General features: G+C 46.6%; 1 protein-coding gene across 2 annotated transcripts; it reads left to right on the top strand.

Annotated features, from left to right (window-relative positions):
- Window positions 1–546: 546 nt before the first annotated feature.
- GGCX (gamma-glutamyl carboxylase) lies at window positions 547–13,349 on the top strand. 2 transcript variants are annotated; one of them, XM_025405648.1, is made up of 15 exons: window positions 547–695; window positions 1,097–1,267; window positions 3,034–3,192; window positions 3,512–3,677; window positions 6,173–6,251; window positions 6,833–6,939; window positions 8,083–8,246; window positions 8,906–9,171; window positions 9,322–9,453; window positions 9,826–9,977; window positions 10,412–10,581; window positions 10,783–10,913; window positions 11,314–11,461; window positions 11,640–11,835; window positions 12,265–13,333. In XM_025405648.1, exons 1-15 carry the CDS (start codon window positions 653–655, stop codon window positions 12,455–12,457), a joined length of 2,277 nt encoding a protein of 758 aa, XP_025261433.1. In that variant the 5' UTR covers window positions 547–652; the 3' UTR covers window positions 12,458–13,333. The 2 variants fall into 2 exon arrangements, with proteins under 2 accessions (XP_025261433.1, XP_025261434.1); XM_025405649.1 differs by lacking the exon at window positions 1,097–1,267 and having other exon boundaries at window positions 549–695; window positions 12,265–13,349.
- The last annotated feature ends 3,704 nt before the right edge of the window (window positions 13,350–17,053 follow it).

Here is a 17,053-nt window from a genome sequence, read left to right as displayed (position 1 = left end):
TGGTTTTTCTGTTTATGTTGTTGCCTTTTTGTTGTTGTTGTTGTTCTTTATCGATCCTCCCGCCTTGGCCTTCCAAACTGCTGGGATTACAAGCGTGGGCAGTGCCCGGCCCCTACTGCTTTGAAACCTCGGTTCTTTGCAGGTCCTGGAAAATAAAGTGAAGGGGTCTTGCAATAGCTCAAAACCCGGGCAGCCCTTCCAGGTGCATCCTCAATTGGGCGTCAATCTCTGACAAAAAGTTTGCCCTTTGCGCCCGATCCCTCACAACAGAGAGCACTGCACGGACGGAGCGACGGAGAGGACTAATGGTGTCGGGGAGGACCCAAGGAAGTTGGGGAACTCAGACTCTTTTCAGTGTTTAAAAAGAAGATGCCCCTCGGAAGGCATAAGATGCCAGTCTAGCAGTGCGCCTGGAGCCCAACGGCACTGGGGGTATCTTTGCCCCGCCCCAAGGCTCCTCGTTCCACCCCCTGCCGCCAAGCAAGGAATCCGGCGCCGCCGGTCGGGGGTAGTATTTACGACAGTGCTGGCGCTTTGCGGCCGGCCGCACAGCTGCTGACGCGTCGGGAGGCGGAGCCTAGGGCAGCAAATTTTCCTGGCGGCTTCTGTTCAGAAGCGGCTGCTGTGACCCACCTTCCTCCTCCGCGGAGCAATGGCGGTGTCTGCCCGGTCCGCGCGGACTTCGCCCAGCTTAGGTAGGCTTAGGACCCCGGCCTCCGGCGGAGAGTTCCGAGGAGCACTGGTCTTATAGCGGCGGGGGAGGGAGGACGCCCAGTGTCTCCTGGTGAGGCGGGGGCCTGCGTGGGGAAGGGGGCGTGGCGTGCTGTGAGACATTTGCAGCCTGCGGCTTCTGGACGATGATGATATTCGGGAACACTTTGCTGTTAGGGGGCTGTAGTCTGAGGGGTTTTGGGACACTGGGGTATCTTGGAGAAGGGGCTGCACTGCAGGGATGTTTCCTATAGTCAGATCATTGAGGCAACCTTATTGAGCCAACCCGGGTGGGCGGAAGCTCTGGGCCGTTGGTGCTGTGATTTCTGTGATTTGAGGTGGAGCCCACCACCGCACACACGTTTTCTCCAATTATTGGTTGCAGATAAAGTACAGAAAGACAAGGCTGAACTGATCTCAGGGCCCAGGCAGGGCAGCCGAATGGGGAAACTCTTGGGTTTTCAGTGGACAGATTTGTCCAGCTGGCGGAGGCTGGTGACCTTGCTGAATCGACCAACGGACCCTGCAAGCCTGGCTGTCTTTCGTTTTCTTTTTGGTGAGTCTAGTTTATGGGTGGGAACAGTTTGGTTGGGAGTGGGAGAATGACAATCGTCAATTTTTTGGTTGCAAGTAGACTTAGCTCCCTTTTCCTCAGAGCTGAAGATATTGGTATAAAAGAAGAGGTCTTCTCGAAGTTTAGGATTAAACCTACTTTGCCTCCTCCAGTTAGGATTTACTTGGTGGTCAGAAATGCTTTTTTTCCTTATTTCTTTTTCTTAGACGGACTTTCGTTCTTGTTGCCCATTCTGGAGTGCAATGGTGCGATCTTGGCTCACTGTAACCTCCGCCACCCGGGTTCAAGCGATTCTCCTGCCTCAGCCTCCCAAGTAGCTGGGATTACAGGCGCCCACCACACCCGGCTAATTTTTTATTTTATTTTATTTTTGTATTTTTAGTAGAGACGGGGTTTCACCATGTTGGCCAGGCTGGTCTCAAACTCCTGACCTCAGGTGATCCACCCGCATCAGCCTCCCAAAGTGCTGGGATTAAAGGCATGAGCCACCGAGCCCAGCTAGAAATGCTTTGATCTGAGGCTATATGATATTTAGAGGCCAGGCAGCAGTGACCCATTTTGCTTGTGGCATGAGGTTGCCCAGAGGACTCAGAGAAACAGAGCAGGGGGTCACCGGGGCCATACATTTTGGCTGTGACTCTCTAATCGAGAGCTTCTTAACTGAGGCGGCAGCGTGGTGTGCTTGGAATGGTTTACAGATGTGCGGAGATATTAGTCCCCTTAGCCCAGTAGTTCTCAACTGGAGGCAGTTTTGCTCTTTGGGAGACGTTTGGCAATGTTTAGAGACATTTTTAGTTGTCACAACTTGGGGGAGGAAGAATAGGTGACTGCTGGCATCTGTATAGAGGTTAGGGATGCTCCTAAATGTCCTGTAGTGCTTTGGATAATCCTTCTCAATAAATAATTAACCAGCACAAAATGTGACTAGTCCTGAGGTTGAGAAACCCTGCCTTATCTCAAGCTGGCTTCCTGATCTGAGTAGCCCCTTCTGTTTATTCCCAGGGTGTTGACGAAATGCAACAGTTTTCGGGGTGTGCCAGGAAGCAGAAAAGGTTGAGAAGAACTCCCAGAGCTCTTTTCTTTTCTTTTCTTTTCTTTCTTTTTTTTTGAGATGGAGTTTCGATCTTGTTGCCCAGGCTGGAGTGCAATGGTGTGATCTTGGCTCACTGTAACCTCCGCCACCCAGGTTCAAGTGATTCTCCTGCTTCAGCCTCCTGAGTAGCTGGGATTACAGGCATGTGGCACCACGCCTGGCTGATTTTTTTGTATTTTTAGTAGAGACGGGGTTTCTCCATGTTGGTCAGGCTGGTCTCAAATTCCCAACCTCAAGTGATGTGCCCACCTCGGCCTCCTAAAGTGCTGGGATTACAGGCGTGAGCCACCATGCCCCGCCTCCCAGAGCACTTTCTGAAGCTCAGTAGGTTGGATCTTCATAGCTGTCAAGACCCTAACAGTTTTTATAGCATTTTGTGCATTTCCCTAATTTAATCCTCTCTGTAGTCCTGTGACATATTCCCCTTCTCACAAATGGGGAATTGGTTAACTGAGCTGCAGGGGCTGTTCTAGATGGCACAACTGATACAGTATTGTGCAGAGTAGGCACTCAATAATTAATACTGAATAAATGGCAGAGCCAAGGTTAGAAAAGAAGTCTGACCCTGGAGCTGCACACTCTCAACTGTGTTCCACTGTATTCTACTGCTTCCTTAGCTGAGGCCCAATGACCAACTCTCCTATTGCCTTCTTAGGGTTCTTGATGGTGCTAGACATTCCCCAGGAGCGGGGGCTCAGCTCCCTGGACCGAAAATACCTTGATGGGCTGGATGTGTGCCGCTTCCCCTTGCTGGATGCCCTACGCCCACTCCCACTTGACTGGATGTATCTTGTCTACACCATCATGTTTCTGGGTGAGGGGAACTGTGGGAGAGATGGAAATATTGACTGGCCTGCCAGAAACACAGAAATAGAAGCATGCTGGTGAATGGTCAAAGTCTTTGGCACCTTATTTCACTTCTGCTGTGATCAATTTCATGCTGTTGACCTGTGTGTCACCTGAGCTGTTGTCCCATAATTCTTTTTAAAATATTAAAATAGCATCTAATTTTCGTTTAGTTTTACCTGATTATACAATGCTTGATTTTTCTTAATTCCAACCATATCCTGGCCCAGGGAAACTGGGCCTGTGGTGATCTCTTGACCTCTTAATCCTCTCCCTACAAATCCCAGGGGCACTGGGCATGATGCTGGGCCTGTGCTACCGGATAAGCTGTGTGTTATTCCTGCTGCCATACTGGTATGTGTTTCTCCTGGACAAGACATCATGGAACAACCACTCCTATCTGTATGGGTTGTTGGCCTTTCAGCTGACGTTCATGGATGCAAACCACTACTGGTATGAGTCTGGGGAGACAAAGGGGAGGGGTTGGCTGGGTCAGGATGGTTATCAGAGATAGGGGCCCAGTGAGGTTCTAGAATTTGCCCCTGTCAGGATATTTTCAGTCATGCTTTGCAAAATATGGTTCCAAGGTCACTTTGATCTGGGTGGATTTGGGAGGGGAAAGGGCCAACTAGTTGGAGCACTTGGGATGACAAAAAGCAAAATGTCTCCATCCCACCCCTTCATTCTTTCCATATCTCCCCAGGTGCCTTGATTTATTCACCTCTTGTAACCCTCTTAGAGAGAAAAAGAGAATACTAAAGCCAGACATAGCTGTTTTCAGATACTTTAAAGGTGGTTATGTAGAAGAGGGAGCAGACTTTCTCTGTGTAAGCCCAGAAGGGCAGAGTTAGAGCCAAAAGTAGAAGTTGCTGTGAGGCAGAGTTCACGTCAGGAGAAGAGGGCCCACCAGGGCTGCTCAGCATTGCTGTTCTGGGAGGAGGTAACCCTTCCCCATTTCTGGCTTAGGTGACTGTCTCCCAGGGGAGTTGGAGAAGGGATTTGGAGATGAGGTGGCAGGGCAGATGACCTTAAGGATTCTTTATATGTTGAATGAGAAGCAATAAAATAGGTGTCAATAAAATGAGTTTGGGGAAAAAAATCTCAAACATTGAATTCATTACCAGTCATTAAGTTTTATTTATTTTTCTTTTTATTTATTTATTTTTAAATAGAGATGGGGTCTCGCTTTGTTGCCCAGGCTGGTCTTGAACTTCTGGGCTCAAGCAGTCCTCCCACCTCGACCTCCCAAAGTGCTGGGATTACAGGCATGAGCCACTGCGCCTGGCCTATTTGTTAATACACACATACAAATACCCCTGTGGTAAAATTTGAAACTCATTCAGAATGGCCAGCTCTGATCTTAGAGAATTGAGATAGTTTTGATAGAATATCTCTGAAAAGTTCTGTTGTGGGGGTATTTGTTGAAATGGCGTCTCACTGTGTCACCCAGGCTAGAGTGCAGTGGCGTGCTCATAGCTCACTGCAGCCTCAACCTTCTTGGGTTCAGGTGATCCTTCCATCTCAGCCTCCAGAGTAGCTGGAACAACAGGTGTGTGCCACCACACTCAGCTAATTTTTTTTTTTTTTTTTTGAAACAGAGTCTCACTTTGTCACCCAGGCTGGAGTGCAGTGGCACCATCTTGGCTCACTGCAAGCTCCGCCTCCTGGGTTTACGCCATTCTCCTGCCTCAGCCTCCGAGTAGCTGGGACTACAGGCACGCACCACCACGCCCGGCTAATTTTTTGTATTTTTAGTGGAGTCGGGGTTTCACCATGTTAGCCAGGATGGTCTCGATCTCCTGACCTCGTGATCCGCCCGCCTCGGCCTCCCAAAGTGCTGGGATTACAGGCGTGAGCCACCGCGCCCGGCCACACTCAGCTAATTTTTAAAATTTTTTGTAGAGACAGGATCTCACTATGTTGCTCAGGCTAGTCAGAATTTCCATTTTTATGACTTTATGCATTTTGAAAAAATCACATATCATTTATTCAGGGTTTTCCACATGGCAGGCACTATACTAAATATTTAGAATTTTTCCTCATTGAAACCCTATAAGATCGATGGTGCTATTCACATTTTGTTTTTTGGAGTCAGGGTCTTGCTCTGTCCCTGAGGCCAGAGTGCAGTGGTGCAGTCATAGCTCACTGCAACCTCAAACTCCTGGGCTCTAGCGATTCTCTCACTTTAGCTTCCCAAAATGTTGGTATTATAGGCATGAGCTACTGAGCCTGGCCTGTTCCCATTTTAAAGATAAAGAAGCTGAGTATTGGACAGTGAAGAATTTGCCTAAGGTCAGCTAGTGGTTAAGAAACGGCAGTAAGTCCAGGCGTTCTTGACTGCAGAGTCCAGTGCTCTTGACCACAGTGTAAGCTGCCTCTTTCCCAGCTTCTACTTCTTGAAAACATGCTTTGCTTCTGCTTCCCCAGAGTACATGTGGTGTTAGTAGCCTGGGTTTATCAGTTCTCTTCCAGAATACAAGCTTTTAGCAGGGACCCTCTTATACTGGATCCTGGCATCCAGGTCTATGAAACGTTAATTTATATTGTGTGTTACTCTGCTGTTGAGTGTTTTGATTTTTTTTTAAAGATAATACAATGCATATTTATTTACACACACATAGCTTTTCAAACACTCCGAATTCCTTCCCTTTTTCAGTAATTTTCTAGTATTGTAGTCCTTTTTTCCTGATTTGATCCATTACAACAAACTCAACTGTGAGCCAACAAGAAATACTGAATTTTTGCTGTTATAACTTAGTAGCAATATTTCTTCTATGACTTGTATAATCACATTAGAATTTGCTCATATAATTCTAAAAGGTCTCAGAATAACCAGGGAGGATATGGGAGATGTGCCCAGGATAGATAGGATTATCGTGTATAAAAGGAAAGATGGGATGGTAGCTGGATTAAGCAGCACCCCCCTATGTTTACCTCCCTCGGTATAGGTCCGTGGACGGTCTATTGAATGCCCGTAGGAGGAATGCCCACGTGCCCCTCTGGAACTATGCAGTGCTGCGTGGCCAGGTACAGCATTTTAGGACAGAGGGAGGAGCTCCTTGACAGCCATGTGGTCAGCATGGCCATCCCACTGCCAGACTACAGTCTCCGCTGCCTCCCTGGATCTTCTGTTTTTACCCTTTGCTGGAAAACTAGGCTGGCTTCTCATTTTTTCCAATCCCTTAATCTCTGAATTCTCTCATTTGTCAAGGAAAGACTAGAGCTTTGTCCCTGCTAGATTGGAATCTTCATGACAAAGAGAAAGGATTCAGTCTGTGCTTTATGACTTCTTCCTTGGTGCCTGATACTGTCGCTGGCATTGGTTGGATGTCAATAAATGCTGGTTGGATGAGTGAATTTCTGAGATGAATGAATAGAAGACGGGGTCTATTCTTCCTTGGGCCCTGGACTCAGATCAGTATTTGTTTTATTCATTTAAAAAATATGTAAGTAGATTATTTGGGTCAAGGACTATAATATTTGGGTCAAAGACTGTAACTCAGGAGCATGGATTAAAGTTGTCCTAACTATATGCTCCTTATTTTATTCTTGCCTATCTGTAGAAAAGACTCTTTTGGCTTGAACTTTGTGTTACATTTTATTTTCAGATTTTCATTGTGTACTTCATTGCGGGTGTGAAAAAGCTGGATGCAGACTGGGTTGAAGGCTATTCCATGGAATATTTGTCCCGGCACTGGCTCTTCAGTCCCTTCAAGTGAGTGGCAGTCAGGGTGGAGGCCTCTTGGAGGCATGGGGACAGAGCCGGTGACTCATCTCTCTCAGTAATGGTACCTGTTCCTACTTTGCCTGAATTTGCCACATGCCTTCCTTTGTCCACTCATCTCCCTAGTCAGTGGAAGCAGAGTCAGTGGTATCAAAAGACTAAGCCCTAGCTGCTCTTGGGAGATATATGGTATAGATGAGCAAGAAAGGAAAAGAAATTTAAAAAGGAAAGGAAAGAGCCAGAACTGGCTGACTTGGTGAGTGAGCCAGTGCCCTCAGCAACTGCCTTGGATGGTGTCTGTGTCCTTGCCTCCCATCAGAGCCCTGCAGCTGATGTACTGAGAAGATGGGCACTCACTGTGTAGGCTCTGACAAAACCATTATTACCACTTCCACAAAACAAAGGGTCACCTCTCTAATTTCTATCTTCTTCCCATTTCTTCTTTCCTCTTGTTTTACTTTATTCTCTTTCTTCTTCCCTGTTATTTTCCAGTTCCTGGAGTTTGACTTCATTATTTTGTTAGCCAAGCATTTACCTTTTAACGTTTCCTCTCACTCATGACCTCCGTGGGGAACCTGCCTTCCACAACACACACACATCTCAGTCAAATTTTGTCCTAGGAGATCTGCCCTTGCTTATTACAAAGGATATGTTAGAAAACATTGAACACCTAAAGCTGTGAAAATGTAGAGGGGGCTGGGCATGGTAGCTCATTCCTGTAATCCCGGCACTTTGGGATGCTGGGGTGGAAGGATTGCTTGAGCCCAGGAGTTCAAGACCAGCCTGAGCAACATAAGACCCTGTCTCTACAAAAAAAATTAAAAAAACAGGCATGGTGGCATGTGCCTGTGGTCCCAGCTACTTGGGAGGCTGAGGCAGGATTGCTTGAGCCCAGGAGTTTGAAGCTACAGTGTGCCATGATCATGCCACTGTCTTCCAGCCTAGGTGACAGAGTGAAAATTGGTTTGAACAACAACAACAAACAACCTAGAGGAGTGTCTTCATGGGTGGATTATGTACCTTAGGCATCTACCCAGCCACTGGAGTAGCCAAGGCACATTCGTGCTGTGAATGTGCTTTGACTGATGTGTTCTCCAGTGGGCTGGTGCTTGAACTTTCTCCATGTGTTTGCAGACTGTTGTTGTCCGAGGAGCTGACTAGCCTGCTGGTCGTGCACTGGGGTGGGCTGCTGCTTGACCTCTCAGCTGGTTTCCTGCTCTTTTTTGATGCCTCAAGATCCATTGGCCTCTTCTTTGTGTCCTACTTCCACTGCATGAATTCCCAGCTTTTCAGCATTGGTCAGTACCTGTAGCCTGGTAGGAAACAGGAACCATAGTTCTGCAGGAAGGGATGCTAATAGCCAGAGACATTGTTTGGGAGTGGGAGAGGGTGGTGTGAGCAGTAGCTAAATTAAACCCAGGGCAGTCACTATGAAGTAGGCATAAATGGGGATAAGAGGATTGGGACTTCTGGGCTTAGTATGTTGTACAGTAAGGAATCTCCAGGAAGAACAAATACCTTACAGTTAAGAACTACTTTCCGGCTGGGCGTGGTGGGTCACGTTTGTAATCCTAGCACTTTGGGATGCCGAGGTGGGTGGATCACCTAAGGTCAGGAGTTCGAGACCGGCCTGGCCAACATGGTGAGACCCTGTCTCTACTAAAAGTACAAAACTTAGCTGAGCATGGTGGCGCATGCCTGTAATCCCAGCTGCTTGGGAGGCTGAGGCAAGAGAATCGCTTGAACCCAGGAGGCAGAGGTTGCAGTGAGCTGAGATCATGCCACTGCACTCCAGCCTGGGCAACAGAGCAAGAATCTGTCTCAAAAAAAAAAAAAAAGAAAAAAGAACTGCTTTCCTTTTCAGTGAAACACCTGGGAGAAGTCTCCTAAGGGAACAGGGTTGAAGAGGCCCAACCAAACTCCTCCTGAAATTTATATTTTCTCCCTGCTTTCCTAGGTATGTTCTCCTACGTCATGCTGGCCAGCAGCCCTGTCTTCTGTTCCCCTGATTGGCCTCGGAAGCTGGTGTCCCACTGCCCCCAAAGGTTGCAAGAACTGTTGCCCCTCAAGGCAGCCCCTCAGCCCAGCGTTTCCTGTGTGTATAAGAGGAGCCAGGGCAAAGGTGGCCAGAAACCAGGGCTGCGCCATCAGCTGGGAGCTGCCTTTACTCTGCTCTACCTCCTGGAGCAGCTATTCCTGCCCTATTCTCATTTTCTCACCCAGGTTTGTAGGGGCTGTGGAGTGTACACTGGGCTTAGAAAGGGACGGATGACAACAGTTGGGAAAGAAAGGCTGGTTTTGCAGCCCCTTCTTGGTAGGGGATGGGGTCAGTGAGAAGCATTGAGCTGAGTCCCCTCTGCGCTGCCTTCCCAGGGCTATAACAACTGGACAAATGGGCTGTACGGCTATTCCTGGGACATGATGGTGCATTCCCGCTCCCACCAGCACGTGAAGATCACCTACCGTGATGGCCGCACTGGCGAACTGGGCTATCTTAACCCTGGGGTGAGATGTCTGATGCTGACAATTTACTGTTCTTCAGAGCCCGCTTGTGCTTTGGGGTCTGGTTTTGTCTTACACACACCATAAAGCAAAACAAATTTGAGTCTGCTTTGCTTTTTCTCAAGAGCCAGATTGAACTATCTTTTGTGTGGGTTGAGATAGGGCAATGTCATTCATTTCCTTGAACTGAGATTAGATTTAGGAAAAGTAAGCACCACTAGCCCAGCAATGAAAAATTCATTCCCAAAGGCAAGTTCCGTTTTTTTCTAGCCAGAATGGGCAGCAGGCAGGGATCTCATTGTGCCATTGGCAGTGCATGACCTGTCTTGGAAGTTGATAATGATGAGGTGGGACTAATATGGGGGTTTGGGGCAGGTATTTACACAGAGCCGGCGATGGAAGGATCATGCAGACATGCTGAAGCAATATGCCACTTGCCTGAGCCGCCTGCTTCCCAAGTATAATGTCACTGAGCCCCAGATCTACTTTGATATTTGGGTCTCCATCAATGACCGCTTCCAGCAGAGGTGGGCAAGGGGAGCAGAGAGTGGGAAAAAAATGAAGCACAGTTCTTTTTACCAAGATGAACAGCCCTTGCTTCCTGGTATTTGTCTTGCTTAAAAGGCTGTCCTTCCTCTAGTGCATGTCCCCATTGATCTGGTTGTGGGCATAGCTGGTTGCTTCCAGCAGGGGGCACCATCATCCAGGAGAAAAGTGAGTTGACTTGTTCTTTTAAACACTGTTAACACAATGCCTTCTCAGGTAGCCGCTAACCCCGATTATTCCAGTGCTCCAGATCTCTTCTGCCTTCTCTCTCTGCCCTGGACTGGCAATAACATGCTGACATAGGCCATTTCTTCTACTTCTATTCCCTGTCCTTGGGAATGATGAAAGGGACAGAACTGGAAGTTCTGGTGGGTGGGTGGCTGTGATGTCCTTAGAACATGGTTTTCTTTCTAAGGATTTTTGACCCTCGTGTGGACATCGTGCAGGCCGCTTGGTCCCCCTTTCAGCGCACATCCTGGGTGCAACCACTCTTGATGGACCTGTCTCCCTGGAGGGCCAAGTTACAGGAAATCAAGAGCAGCCTGGACAACCACACTGAGGTGGTCTTCATTGCAGATTTCCCTGGTATGGAGGAAAGTGAGGAGAGGCTTTTCTGTCTATCCTTCTGACTTCCTTGGCTAGGGACATTCCATGTGGTGGGAGGGGAGAGGGAATGTTTTTGAAACCTAAGGAGATGATGGTGGTAAAGGTGTGATGTCTCTGTTCTGGCTGGGAGTGAGTTCACTCTACCATAGGGTGGGATGATGAACTCTGTTGGTCTGGCAGGACTGCACCTGGAAAATTTTGTGAGTGAAGACCTGGGCAACACTAGCATCCAGCTGCTGCAGGGGGAAGTGACTGTGGAGCTTGTGGCAGAACAGAAGAACCAGACTCTTCGAGAGGGAGAAAAAATGCAGGTATTTTGCTGGGATTAACAACAGCAGAAAGAGCTGAGCGCAGTGGCTCACACCAGTAATCCCAGCTTCTTAGGAGGCTGAGGTGGGAAGCCAGGAATTCACAGTCAGCCTGAGCAACATAGTGAGACCCCTAACAATTTAAAAAACAATGGCAGAAAGCTTAGATGAGCAAGGTTCATTTATTATAGACTGAAAATATTTTACCATAGCAGTAATGCAGTGGATCTCAAAAAACAAGGGCCCCTTGGACTGTGAATAGCCTCATCCAGGATTCTAGAAGTCAGTTACTTTCAATTCCAAAACACAATTGAGTAGAAAGAAGCCAAGAGTCAGAGTAGGGAGGCCATAGGCTGGCTAGAGAAAAGCTGATGAAATTTATCCATTTCTTCTACCTTGTCAGTTGCCTGCTGGTGAGTACCATAAGGTGTATACGACATCACCTAGCCCTTCCTGCTACATGTACATCTATGTCAACACTACAGAGCTTGCACTGGAGCAAGACCTGGCATATCTGCAAGAATTAAAGGAAAAGGTGGAGAATGGAAGTGGTGAGTGTATGAACATTTGGACTGAGATAGCCATAGCCCCTGGTTTCAAGAAGTCAGGGTTATGAATGATGTTCTAGCCATTCAAGAGTGAACTTGAAGTCTCTAGCTGGCAGAAGGGGAGTTCTAAGGGGAGAGAGTGATCCATCTCAGTGATTCCTTTTTTCTGTCTTCCGGGCAGAAACAGGGCCTCTACCCCCAGAGCTGCAGCCTCTGTTGGAAGGGGAAGTAAAAGGGGGCCCTGAGCCAACACCTCTGGTTCAGACCTTTCTCAGACGCCAACAAAGGCTCCAGGCGATTGAACGCCGGCGAAATACTCCTTTCCACGAGCGATTCTTCCACTTCTTGTTGCGAAAGCTCTATGTCTTTCGCCGCAGGTAAGTTCACAACAGTATTTGTCATTGCCATCATATGTTGGCAAGCTTGGTAACTTTCCCCTGGGGAGGGTAACACTAGAGACTCATACAGGAAAGGACAGTTTAGCGCTAGATATCTTTTTCTGCCATTCTTCTCCTTGATTTACTGGAAGAATAAGTGGCCTATATCTGATGGCCTCCTTTCTTGTTCTGCCTTAGCTTATCTCTAGCCTCTCTGTGGGCTGTTCCTACCCTATCCTGGAATCCTCTACCAGACTGTATAAAGAGTGGAGTACCCTTCCAGCTGGGAGATAGAGGGTCACTTGGGGCGAGATTCCCATATATGCCTGTGTGGGAAGAGCGAGGACCAGGTGCCTTCTAAGGGCTTTAGCTGAAATTCTTCTGGTGAAACAGGAGTTTGAACTTGGTCTGCTTTTTCCTGTTTTTCAGCTTCCTGATGACTTGTATCTCACTTCGAAATCTGATATTAGGCCGCCCTTCCCTGGAGCAGCTGGCCCAGGAGGTGACTTACGCAAACTTGAGACCCTTTGAGCCAGTTGGAGAACCGAGTCCTTCAAACATGGATTCTTCACATCCTAATCCTCCTGAGTCAAATCCTGATCCTGTCCACTCAGAGTTCTGAAGGGGGCCAGATGTTGGGTGCAGATGTAGAAGCAGCCAGTCACAGACCCATTCTATGCAATGGACATTTATTTGAAAAAAGTTCTCAAAAGTTTTTTGCATTTTTTTTTTTTTTTGGTCTAAAGCTGTTTTTAACTCAAAGATTATAACTTAGAGGAACCAAGGAAATAAAGCAAATAAGATTTAACAATCCAAGATTGAGAGGCCAGGAGGAGGTTAGAAGCAATGTGAAACTGTCTTCCTAGAATAAGATGGTAAGAGTAAGGTTTAAAGTGGCTTTTTGGGGCCTGGGTGCCATGGCTCATGCCCATAATCCCAGCATTTTGGGAGGCTGAGGCGGGCAGATCACTTAAGGCCAGGAGTTCAAGACCAGCCTGGCCAACATGGCAAAACCCCCGTCTCTACTAAAAATACAAAAATTACCCGGATGTGGTGGCAGGTGCCTGTAATCCAACTACCCAGGAGATTGAGGCATGAGAGTCGCTTGGGCCTGGGAGGCGGAGGTTGCAGTGAGCTGAGATCAGGCCACTGCACTCCAGCCTGGGCAACAGAGCAAGACTTCATCTCAAAATAAATAAAGTGGCCCTTGGGGAAAAGCAATTTAATATACCACGATGAGTAGCTAACCATTCCCAAGTGTTTGCTATGTGCTACACACCGTGTGAGCAGTGTTACCTGCCTTACCACATTAGGCTGAGAAGTAAAATAATTTGCCCAAAGACATACAGCTAGTGAGGGATGGACTGATGGTTTGAACTTAACATCTATTTGACTTAAGGTCCCGCACCTTGCCACTTGCAATTTTCAGCATCACTGATAATCTGAAATAATGTAGCTTAAAATGTGTTTTCTTAATTAAAAGTATAATTGGATGGTGGTCAGGTTGTAAATGCACATAAATTTATCTTCCTTGCAATTTTGGTTCCTTCTTTGTTCCTATTATCTATATACACCCAGTAAGTGTTTCACTAGCAAAACTCTGACTTATGAGAGCAGTCAGAATAGCAGCATCAAAGTTAAATAAGGAAATCTAGATGATTGCTAGATTTTCTCTAAAAATAAGCTTAGTATTTGGTATTATTCTAGCCTTTAGTGAGCAGAAGGGGAGGTAAAGTAAGAATTAACCAAATTTAGTAAGGGATTAGGGAATGCTTAGACATTTTGTACATTTGGGTGTACAAAGGTAACTCAGAAAGCTCTTCAGTGAAAATTAAAAGGGTTGGCACTGAGCTAGGAAGCGAGAATGCAGGGTTATAAGAAAGGATGCTTGCTTTGGGAGCTCATGGACTTGTAGAGGGACTGGTAGTAAATTGGCAGTCTCAGTAACTTCTGTAAATAATTGCATCTCTTTTTGCAGGCTTCTCTTCTCATACTCTCCCCTACTCCTCCTTGGACAGTGTTCCCAGGGTTCTTTCCTAAGCCACTGCCTTTTCACTATACATACTTCAGATGATTGTGTCTACTCCAGGATTTCCAGTGATGCTAGGTTTCTTTCCTGTGCCCTAGACATATAGGTCTAAGTTCCACCTGGATATCCCACAGAGCTGTCAAGCTCAGTTCATCCTGAACAGAACTTACATTCACCCCCAACTCAGACGTCCTTATTCTTTATTATTGAATGGCAGCTCTATACGTTAACCAAGCTGTTATCTCTAGGTCATCAGCCTTGACTCTTCCCTTTTCCTTGCATTTCTTATAATTGCCAAGTCCCATCAATTTTACCTCCTGGATACCTCTTGAATCTATTTTTTTTAAAGACAGGGTTTCACTCTATCACTCAGGCTGGAGTTCAGTGGCACGATCTTGGCTCACTGCAGCCTCCACCTTCTGGGTTTAAGCGATTCTCCCACTTCAGCCTCCCACGTAGCTGGGACTACAGGTGCCCACCACCACGCCCAACTAATTTTTGGTATTTTTAGTAGAGACAGAGTTTCCCACATTGGCCAGGCTGGTCTCAAACTCCTGACCTATCCACCTGCCTTGGCCTCCCAAAGTGCTGGGATTACAGGTATGAGCCACCGCACCCAGCCAGATCTGTTTTCATCACTACCTATATCTGTATTTTCAACCTTTGTATTAGCATTAGTTAGGGATAGACCGGACAAGGCCGACATGTTAGTTGTCAAGCAGATTGCCTCCCTCCCCCACCACTGAGGAGGCCAAGTGGGGTTTGGTGGAAAATCCCTAATTCATTCAAGGTATTGTATAGGCAAGCAATGGCTGTGGTGCAGGGTCCCCTGATTACTTTGTAAGAATGTGTGGGAGGGATGCTGATTTTCAATCCTTTTGCAGATCTTTTCTCATAGTAACACGATAGAAGATACCTTGGCACTATGTCGTTTGCCAGCAAGTTTAGCTCTTTCCTTCTGTTTGCCAAACTCAGTGTACCTACTTGACTGGTAACAAAAGTCCCAAGAGTTATTTGGCAGAAGACACTTGGAAAAGTGTTTTCCTGAATATGGGCAAGGATGCTGCCTTCCCCAGACTGTTAGTATACCACCTCTCTGACCGATTTTTCCAAGGAAAATGTTGGGGGTAGGGTGAGGTGGAAAGAAAAAGTGGTCATGTAAATACTGGTAACAAAGTCTGTTCAGTGGGGTAGAGTTGGGTTGCAACTGTAGCCATTCTAAAAATGGGCTATTAATGTCCTTTTAGCCAAAAGACTTTAGTATACATCCTCCTCATTCTACCCTCAGGATTTGGATCTTTGCCCCTGATGGGTATCCATCCCCTTTGAAACTTTTTAGAAAGGCAGGTTATATACAGAATTTTCAACCTAAAGACATTCCCTTAAGTCATACTTCATGCTTTGATTCTTAACTATTTATAATCACCCTTATCATCCCCTGCTGTTATGCTTTCCCTCCTTCACTTCTGTTCTCTGTGGCCTAATGTTCACCCACCACCTTAACTACCTTTAGGATACTTTTCCCCTACGCTGGACAGGACACTATCCCCTTAGTCCACAAGCTCCTTGAAGGTTGGGGAATCTTTTACTTAGCAAATACTGAACATAACCTTAAAGCGGTTACTTTTGAAAACTTATGCTATCTACCAACTTAGAGGCACCTATCCATGCTCATTCCCCAAATGTAGCCAATATGGTTATCTGCAGTATATTTGGTATCTAAAAACTCCTTTAACTGCCAGACTTGTTCTGGAACATTTCAATTACATGCAAAATTCAGGTTCTCAAGTTGGAACAAGTCTAATTGATATACCTGCATAGGTTTTAACCTTGCCCTCCCCCTACTTCCCAACAGATTTCTAAGCTTTTTGAGAAGAAGCCCTGCTCTGGCCCAGGCTGGAGTGCAGTGGTGCCATCTCAGCTCACTGCAACCTCTGCCTCCTGGGTTCAAGCGATTCTCCTGCCTCAGCCTCCTGAGTAGCTGTGATTACACGCACCTGCCACCACACCCAGCTAATTTTTGTATTTTTGGTAGAGACGGGGTTTCCGTTTGCCAGTCTGACCTCAGGTGATGCACCCCCCATCAGCCTCCCAAAGCACGGGGATTACAGGCGTGAGCTACCATGCCCAGATTTCCAAGACTTTTTTTTTAGACAGTCTCACTCTCTTGCCCAGGCCGGAGTATGGTGGTGCGATTTTAGCTCACTGCAAGCCCCACCTCTCAGGTTCACGCCATTCTCGTACCTTAGCCTCCCATGAGTAGCTGGGACTACAGGTAGCCACCACCATGCCCAGCTATTTTTTTGTATTTTTAGTAGAGATGGGGTTTCACTGTTAGCCAGGATGGTCTCATGATTTGCCCACCTTGGCCTCCCAAAGTGCTGGGATTACAGGTGTGAGCCACGGTGCACAGACTCGATTTCAAGTCTCCATGCAAACAGGCATAAGCAAGCATTCCTTGGCTCTACATTTGCAGAGTAAAAAGCTGGACTACCATTCAGATGCTGCTAGAAACGTATTCCAAGCATGTAGCTCCTAGGTTCAAGGCCAGTGTGGTCTATGGATTTTCTATACAACCCACCGTAAGTGAAATTTAAGCCTTTGGAAATTTATAGCATTTTGTTTTAATTTCATCTGCATATGTATCTCTCCAAGATAAACTAGAAATAATGTTTTAGAACTTCTCAAATGGGAACATGAAACTACAACCCTTAAAAAGAAGCTCCTAATTTAAAAATGTATGCAGATTAATAGGCTTAAATTGCCAGGACTTGGACATTACCACTTCCAGGTTAATACTTTTAGTGGGTTTTATGCCTTCAATAGTTTGAAGCTCTGGAACTTAGTTGAAAACTTAAAAATGGCATTGAATGGCTACTGCAATAAGGACACAAGAATTTTGGCCTAAGTAGACTAGGACCAAATCTTGCTTAGGCCTTTAAAATGCCTACAGTGGGTCTAGGGATTGAGGTTATTTTCCTCAATTATGGCTAATTATGGATTGCAGTTGAGGGTTAGAGATACACATACAGTATTCTCAGGTCATATTCGTATGATAGCATTTTTCAAGAGCCAGTCTGTCACCCAGGCTAGAGCGCAGTGGCTTGATAATGGTTCGCTACAGCTTCCAACTTCTATGTTCAAGTGATCCTCCTACCTCAGCCTTTCGAAGTGTTGGGATTACAGGCA

The sequence above is a fragment of the Theropithecus gelada genome, chromosome 13, assembly GCF_003255815.1.
Source record: "Theropithecus gelada isolate Dixy chromosome 13, Tgel_1.0, whole genome shotgun sequence".
Taxonomy (NCBI): domain Eukaryota; kingdom Metazoa; phylum Chordata; class Mammalia; order Primates; family Cercopithecidae; genus Theropithecus; species Theropithecus gelada.
Note: the sequence above shows the minus strand (reverse complement) of the source record. Positions and strands in the feature narration are given on the sequence as shown.